General features: G+C 35.9%; 1 protein-coding gene across 1 annotated transcript; it reads left to right on the top strand.

Moving 5' to 3' along the window:
* The first annotated feature begins 420 nt into the window (after positions 1-420).
* Positions 421-5,904, top strand: LOC122354689 (calcium-activated potassium channel subunit beta-2-like). Its single transcript, XM_043252972.1, is given in 6 exon segments — positions 421-591; positions 875-991; positions 2,265-2,435; positions 4,389-4,584; positions 5,621-5,639; positions 5,642-5,904. Coding segments are annotated over 5 exon segments (702 nt in total). The 5' UTR covers positions 421-591; positions 875-938.
* The last annotated feature ends 3,398 nt before the right edge of the window (positions 5,905-9,302 follow it).

Here is a 9,302-nt window from a genome sequence, read left to right as displayed (position 1 = left end):
ATTGCTAAAAATGCATGAACTTGAATTCAGTTTGACTGAGATTAACTGGAATTCACAACTGAAAAAAAAAGTGTATATATATATATATATATATATATATATATATATATATATATATATATATATATCTAGCACACTATCCCACTAAGTGCTTGATTATAACAAATAACACAATCTCAGCTCTTTGTATCAGATTTACATATAAATGCACAATGGACTCTGTGTAAAGAACAGGCTGGGTGATGAGTCTGGACAGCATCTGAGGGCAGAAGCGTGCAGTCAGTCATTCGCAAGCGCGTGCCCCAAAACACCTGTGTCACCTTGATGCTACAGGACTCTCCATCAACACCAATCAGCAACAGGGTGCAGGGGAGGAGGAGACTCCCTCTCTCTTTCCTCTCTCACTCACTCTCTCTCTCTCTCTCTCTCTGCCAGGGCTGGAGGAAGGGATCAATGCCGTGAATGGTCCTCCTCTCCTTGCTCACTACTCTCATTATTATTTTCCACCCTGCCACTCGCCAGCCCATGAATAGTCAATAACAAACCAACAGGCAGGAAATGAAGGAGCAGATGCTTAGTTCAATGCCTAGAGTGAGTTTTATTTACCAAGAACTGCTTCCAAGCACATGAGATGGACTTTGTTCGCTGCTGAGGATTATAGAAACTTTCTTTTTTGATGGATTCTCCTTTTGGACTTAATATGTTTGTCACAATGATGAAGTCATCTTTTTAAGATTGTGGTTGAAGGCTGTTGATGTTTTTGTTTTTTTTTACAGAAAGACACATCTGTCTTTTTGCGCTGGGAGCAGTCTGCAAACGAACCTGTGTGGAGAGAAGCACATGGTCGACTAACAGTGTTTTTTTTCCTCATCAGGTCAACCCGGCAGTCTTTTTTGAGTGCTTCAGAAAGAGCCGCACACACTGGAATAACTGGGAGAATGTTTCTGTGGGCTGGAAGTAAAGGAGCTCAGGGATCAGGAAGTGAGAGAAGGTAAAGTATAAAGACCCAGCTAACTAACTAACTAACTAACTAACTAACTAACTAACTAAGTGAACCAGATTTGACAATTTTCTAGGGTCTCAGTAAGGTGGTTGCATTTAAGTACAGAGGGGTAATACGTCAAAAAAAATAACTGTAAACTAAAATTTATTTTAAGGTTTCTTTGTTAAATTTGTGTAATTATGCATTTAGGTACCAAGCAATATTATTAATCTACATGCACCTTATGATTAGGGTTTGGTTTAAGTTGATTTGCATGTAAATAAGAATTATTATGCTATTATAATAGCAAGTGTATGCAACATGTAACAAGGAAACCTTGAAATAAAGTATGATATATATATAAATAGAATACATTTTACTTTTTAAATAATTTAAAAACAAATTACTATTAAATAATTTTGTTACAGCTGATAACTAAAAAATAACTAAAATGTGACAACAAAAACTACAATAATTTGTTTAAAAGTGAAAATACAGAATAAATGATTTAACAGTGTTATTAAATTATGAGAGTATTTAAAAATGTGCTTTAACTGAATCGTGAATGGCTCAAAACAAAGTATTGAAAAAATATGAACATGTATTAAACATAAAATATACAAGTTATTATTTATTTACAACAGCAACATTTTCCAACATTTAATTTCAACATTAAAACTTGAATGAGCCAACATTTTCATTTCCTTCTGAATAAAAATTCCTCTCATCATTCTGTAATCGATGCATCAAGGTTTTAATGTATTTACAGTAGCTATTTAATGCATGGAAATTCACTCACTGTTATTAGCAGTAAGTGTAACTTTTGTTCTGCACTGATTTAACATTATGAGTGAATGCAATTTTAATTGATCAAACTAATGTTGGATTCTGACGTGAACTAATCACAGGAAGTGTGTTGTGAGTTAGTGATGCTTTTGACCACTGTACTCACAGTAATTATCAAAAGGTCACTGATAAAGATAGACAGGTTAGACAGCTTGCCTTCACACCCATGCATAATCTTCAAAAGCAATATGACCTGCTGTCAAAACATGATTAAAGAATCATGAGCTAAATATTTGGAAAGGAACTATGCATATATAATAGGACAGTAGCAGTGTCTTAGGAGTTCTGAACCAACCTAATTCTTGTCCTCAAACATTTTTTATGTAATAAGATCAGGCGAAAGGATTCTTGAAGCAATATCTTGTTCTATTAGGCACATACCATGCCTTCATTTTTTCCCCCTTTGTGTGTCTTGTGACTTATGCAACCCAAGCAGGACCTTTTATCAGAAGATTCGAGAGTATGATATTTTGGAGAAGAGGAGGACTGTCACAGCACTGAAGGCTGGAGAGGACAGAGCCATTCTCTTAGGCCTCAGCATGATCCTTTTCTCTGCCATGATGTACTTTGTGTTAGGCATCACAATGGTGCGCTCGTACTCAGACAGGTAAAGATGCCCAGAAACCTTCCCAAGAACAGAACTGCACAAAAACACATCGAAAGCACAGAATTAAAGGGGCATTCTGTAATTTCTCTCTATTCACATGCTGAATTGAATAGTGATTATGAGCAATACATTTAATATTAGGTAATAGTGCAGGTACAAATGGTAAACTGGTTTAAGAAAATACTATAGCAAAGTGACTGTTCAAAATGCAAGGAATATTGGAAGAAAGTCCTACAAGAAAATTGGGGCTAGGAGTTCATATGAGGGGAACTAACTGTCTTCAGAAATGTTAAGATGGTATTTTCCATATTGCATAATGAAAAAAGCGCAGTGCTGCTTTGTTTACAACGGTAGCCAACGGTTACAGGGACTCTCTCAGAGAGTCACAGTCAGTTTTTTTGTTGCAGATATATTTATGTAGCCTAATTACACAAAGCTGAAATCAGACCATTCTGTTTTTGCTTTACATTTCTGAAATGATACTAATCTAATTTACGTCAAAAACTGCTCATGCTACATGTAGCATGTTTGTTTTGTGTTGTGAGTTAAATACAGTGGTTATGCAACTGTTTCCTAAAAAAACGGCAACGTCAACAACAACAACAACACCTTAATACTGTTACACCATGTACTCAGTTTCCTTTTTCATTGAAGGAAATTAAAGTTTGCCTAATGCAATTTAGTAAAAGTGATGATTTAATATTAATTTCTGAGTAAACGCTTCAGCACAGTCTGTGAAGATTTAATTCCGTACAGAAATGCGGTTTTCTGCTTATGAAATACCCACAAACACAATCGCTCAGTGTAACGAACTAATTCTATTTTCCACAATGTACCAAAAATTTGCCGATGTCATTCCTTTTTGACCGTGACATGGAGATACAGGAGCCTAACGGAGTCCTGTAGAGCTCTTCCAAATACCACTGACCCACCACAGACTGCACGCAGATAAGGGCTGGCATACACTGTGGTCAAAGGCAATTAAAGAGGCAGCTGAGCCTTTGGAATAGCCAAAGAACACAAGGTCTGTTATTCATAGAGTAGGAGACAAAAGGCCTGGCACAAACACAAACACTAACATGCAATCGGCCACCACAGCAGAGCCAAATCACCAATGTGTACCCTAGTGAACATGGAGGGTGACACTGATGTACATATCGTACTTAGCGTGTCACTTCAGATAAAAATAAACGTAACTATGATTATATAATTTGTTGCGAGTTGTAAAAGGAATGGCTAATAATGTGCTGAATATTAGCAAAATATTTGACCGACAATTTTGTAGGTTTTTGTTTCTTGGCGGATTTGGTGTTTACCCAGTATCTCAGCATATTACCTGTTTATAACAAAAAAAAATGCTAATGCAATAAAATATTTATGGAAGCAATGATCGAAAATTAAAAATGTAGCTGTATAAAATGAGGCACTCATAATCTTGAAAATCTTACATTACAGTTAGAGGAAAAAATACTTGATTTTATTACTTAAGAACAGATCTTTATATGAAACTGGCTAGAAGGAGAGGTAGAAATAGTAAGAGGAACTGACAATGTCACTGGAAAAAGTGCAAAAGTGGAGCAACGTTCATAAAATAAAGTACATTTTGCTTTGAGTTTATGCTCACTTTACCTCCAACATGCTCTTCAACAGCATGCAAGAAGAGCTCATTAGGAAGTAATTTGACTTCTCCACAGGTTAAGGTTCACATTAGGTCAGGTGTGCTCAGCCCTGCTCCTCTAAATCTACCTCCTGCAGGGTTTCATTTCAGCTTTAGTCAAACACACCTGAACCTAATCAATATTAAGGCTCTTGAAAATGTAAAACTGTAGTAAGCTCTCCAGCACCATGTTAACCACCAGCCATCTCGCCTCATCTTGTATTATAAATGCATTTAACACCATTACACATGATTTCTTACATTTTTTTCCACTTCTCTCATTTCTTTTCTCTCAGCATTTGGACAGAGGAGTCAAACTGCACAGTACTGAACTCTAGCATAGTTGCTGAGATTAACTGCAGCTACAGCTGTGGCTCAGAGTGCAGGAAGAACTCCAGGTTTCCCTGTCTTCAAGTATTCGTCGGTCTGAACTTCACCAGCAAAGTTCTGCGGCTGTCATACAACGAGGAGGCCCACGAGGCCAACCCTGAGGTACACCACACCTATCCATATGTGTAGAGATATATCACATTACCTGTGAATAGTGAAGCATGGGCAGTTCTTCTGTAACGCCATGCACACTTATTTTAAAGCTTCTGATTTTTATTCAATTATGTTTGTTGATACAACCAATGTAGTCAGGTTGCTGTTAAATGCCATTTTTAAAGTGTAATACAAAAAATTGTTGTTTTCTTAAAAACATGTAAAGTTTTCTATTTAACTGAAATTGAATTTTTGTTTTTCTGAGCAAATAAATACATTTATAAAAACAATTTTTTCTGATTTACATAAACACCCACTAAAATATTTACAACAAAAATCCATTTCAGTTTACTAATTTAAAACAGTAAAATGCCATACGCTCCCTTATTCATCATATATATATATATACACATACAATTTGTTATACTTATTTTGTTTTAATATGTACTAGTCAGAATAAGTATGTGGTTTGATTTTTTTACAGAAATATTGTGTTAAATTGAATGTAATGTTGTAATATTATGTAATATTATAACAATGTAATATTATTTCTACATTTTATTTTTTTAACCTTAAAATTTGATAATTAACTTCCAAATAGTCTGCTTTCTATGGACATAAAATCACTTTTGTAAATTTCTTTTGCAGATAACTTAACGTCTTTGACCCATGTATAAATTTATCTCCATGATCTCAATCATTGTTTTCCAAAATTAAATAAATAAATAAAATAACAAAGTATTATGCTAATGTGCTTAAATACTATGTTTAATAGTGAAAAAAATATTTTTAGCCTTTTTCTTCATTACAACTGCATCCCTATAAATCTTCCAAAAATATTTAAAAAATCCTGAATATAATGAATTTTAATTCATTTGTACGAATATTACATTTAATTTATTTTTGATTAATATATTTATTGTTAAAAAATTAATGAAAGTCCACATATTTGAATGTATAGAAGCCAAAAAAATGCATCAATCTAAAGATTATCTCTATAGAAATAATTCCTTCCTAGTAAAAGCACTTCCTTCTTTCCCTGCAGTGTTTTTACATCCCAAAGTGCATAGGGACCACACGCTGATGCACAGCATTGTGATGAACATCTCAGAGCGTCTGAAGACGCACCAGCAGGTCCTGTGTTACTACGACCCCTCGGAGCAGCAGGACAGCGTCCTCCTGACGCGTCTCTACGGCCGCGGGGCCATCATTAGCTCGCTCCTCTGGCCCACGTGCACGCTGGTGGGGGGCACGCTCATCATCGCCATGGTGAAGCTCACTCAGTACCTGTCCTTCTTGTGCGAGCAGATCAGCCGCATTAAAAGGTGAGACTGACGGTGTGCAGACAGATACCTCAGACCAGAGACACAGATGAGATCTAATCGCTATGTTCCTTGCAGGATGGGGCTCTATTCCCTAACAGGAGCTTCTCACACCAAAGTCTGCACTCGGAAGTTTAACGGTGGCATCCAGGACGGGGTTTGAATGGAGGTTTTCCGCATGCGAAATTGTCAATGGACCTGTTTTCTACTCCTCCGCATATAGCGACAAAGTGTTTCCGCTCTCATGTGGTCTTCCTCTGATGCTCCATCAGCCTTGTTAATCTGCCGGCTTGTGTTGACAAGGCTGAAGTAATGTTGTGAACGAGAACTTCCTGACTCAGTAGACTGGTCGTAATTGGAAATTACAATAAGACAGGGTCAAGTCCAGTCCTGGAACTCACGGGTCAAAATATGAGGACAAGTTTTGGGGTGTCAGTTACACTTTCTGACCGGCAGATCGGAGACTCTATTCCAATGAGACGCTACTGTGAAGCTGATGTCTTGACCAGCTGATGCTTGTGTAAAATTACGTGTTGCTGTCATTCATGGCTCTTTGACAAACACATGTACACATCTTCAAAGCCAAAGGTCATATGTTGATTGTGACTACTGTATTTCTTAATGGTATAGTTCATCCAAAAAAAGAGAAAATTCTGTCAATTTATTGTGTCAAACCTGTATGACTTAATTGCTTCTAGGGAAGATAAAAATACTTTACAACACAATGTGGGTTTATTTGTTAAGAATAAAAATTAGTTAAACACTGTAAAAATTTGTTTACAAGAACTGCTCTTGCAATGGACAGAATTTCTACAGCATTTACAAATATATTTTTAAATCAAAAGTCCTATGTGTTACGTTAGATAAAGGGATGGTTCACCCAAACATGAAAAATCATGGGATCTCTTTAATGCACTATGAACAAACGCAAGCAATGGACAATTGCATTTACTTATCAACTTTAATGTTGACTAATGCAACTAATGTTAACAAATGAGACCTTAATGTAAAGTGATATTTTAAAGAACATCAGGATCTAAACAACATGTGACAGCATTGACTTTTATTGTACAACGACATTCTCCAAAATATATTTCTTAGTGTTCAACGGGGGGAAACAATTCATGCAGGTTTGGAACAACACGAAAGTAAGAATTTAATGACAGAATTTTTTTTTCTCCATATTAAATTCAGTCTAGTTCTAGTAAGTGCACCATTGTAGCAGACCCAAAAGCTGTGTAACGAAATCTAGTGTTTTCTATAGCTATTGTAAGGCATCATATACACAAAGTCACATCTGTTTTAAAAGGTAATGCCAAATTCTACTGAGCTGTTCACAAATAAAATCTTCTAAACCAAAACAACAGAGTAGAATAGGATGGATTACGCGACCTCAGACTCTGCGATGTACATGGTGTGTGGGCTGAAAAAACAAAACTGTGCTCAATATTTTACATCTACAAAGACAAATCTGTCCTGTGAGAACAGCACCCAAAACATTTCGGGAATACTGCTATTCAATCATGTATACTGTAATTTCAGTTATGTTCTGCATTCTGTATTTGTGTGTTTTTTCTTTCCACTAGAGTGATTTCTGTTTTGTTGACTATTAACCAGGAATCTTGTATTGTCAGTTGTTGATATATGGATGTAATTTCTCACTCGAAAAACAAACCCTGCAGGTGGATTGAATGATTCGTAAGTTTTGCATAGAGAGAAACAACAGTGCCTTTCTTTTTAGACATCATCTACAGTGACTGAATAAATTCAATAGCAGTCCTAACATATGTATCATCTGACATTATTCTTTGAACGGGCTAGAGTGGGGCTAGTTATCACAAAGGATATTCAACTACACAAATAGCTGTATTCTGTGTATATATATCTATATCTATATAGATATATATATATACATATATGCACACTCAATCTAAAATGTAATATTAAAAGATTAGAAATAAGTGAATGATAAAACTAGTATCTGCCTTAACATTGACGTAAAATATAATATTTTGAATGAAAACTGCCCTGATTGGGGCAGGTATTATACATTAGTAATAAATTTATTAACAGTATATTTATAGCTAGAGAGATTTCTTTTAGCAAAACAGCAGCATGTAGTATGTTGCTATTTCATTTTCTTCAGTTTAATGAAGTTAGCTTTTTATAATATTTTTCTGAAAAGCCTACAGGATGAAGAAAAACAGACTTGTTTCTAATAAAAAGCATGTTAAATAATTGAATAACTGAAGTTAGTTTAGTTTAAAAGAGTAAATATTTATGAAAGCTCTTTCCCACTACTAAATAAAAAGGTAATTATGACTTTTATCTCACATCAGAATTGCATGTCTATAGCTAAAATTCTGACACAATTCTGTGAAAAAAAGATTTAATTCACAATTATCTTTTTAATTTTTCATTCAGTGCTTTCAAAATAACTAGCCCCAGTCTCCTCAAACATACTAACCACGTGTCTTAATTGTTGATGGCTAAGTTTACATCGATTAGTACAGCTCATTCTCTTTGTCGTCTCAAATGGTGAATACATGTCATGTCACATAAGTGTTAAAGCACATCAAGACTTGCAACCTTGCTAGATTATTAGCCTACAGTCTCGTGGTCGTCTTGTGTGAGTTTTTAAGCAGCCCATGGAGCAGCGGAGGAGCTGATTTGACTGTCCTTGGGAGATGGATTTGGCCTGAATGGCACCGGATTGCTTCTCGAGAGGAGCACCTTTTTAAAGTGCAATCAGGTGACAGGCTGTGATGAATCAGACTCAGTCTGAAATTAATCAGTCCACATCCCTCTGTGACCCCCCTGCACACAGACAGTCTTCCAACCCTCATAAATAGACCTGTCTAATGTTGTTTACCCACCAAAGGAGGGTTTTTCCGTTTAAATAGATTTAATTGTTAAGGCAAGAGATCAAAGACGCAATTGAACACCATCATGGCGTCTGTTATCCATGTACTTGAAAACAGAACATAAGAGAACTCTGGACACCAACAAGCCGTTATTGTTAGACCCAGAGGATGACTGAGTAATTTTTGTGCTTTGTCTGATTTGGTTTGCAGACACACTATTGGTCCCCGCCCAGGCTGATGGGATCTGTCTGGTGGAGAATTTTATTGGCTCTGTGAAATGAGCTATTGCTCATAACTCCAGAGTAACTGCCAGTCAAAATTATGGGTTATGGAGATGAAGTTCACCGGGTCATTGACTGTTTTGAAGATGACATTGTTTTAAGGCCTCCTGTCAAACATTTCCACATTATACACCATCAACTGAACATTAGCTTTTATTTTAAGGCCCTATAGAAGTATAAATCATACTGTTTTACACACTTTGTAAATATGACTCGTTTGAGGTCGTAGCTACACACAATGTTTTTTGTTTGTTTGTTTT

Source organism: Puntigrus tetrazona, chromosome 11 (assembly GCF_018831695.1).
Source record: "Puntigrus tetrazona isolate hp1 chromosome 11, ASM1883169v1, whole genome shotgun sequence".
Taxonomy (NCBI): domain Eukaryota; kingdom Metazoa; phylum Chordata; class Actinopteri; order Cypriniformes; family Cyprinidae; genus Puntigrus; species Puntigrus tetrazona.
This window is presented reverse-complemented; position numbering and strand designations above follow the sequence as displayed.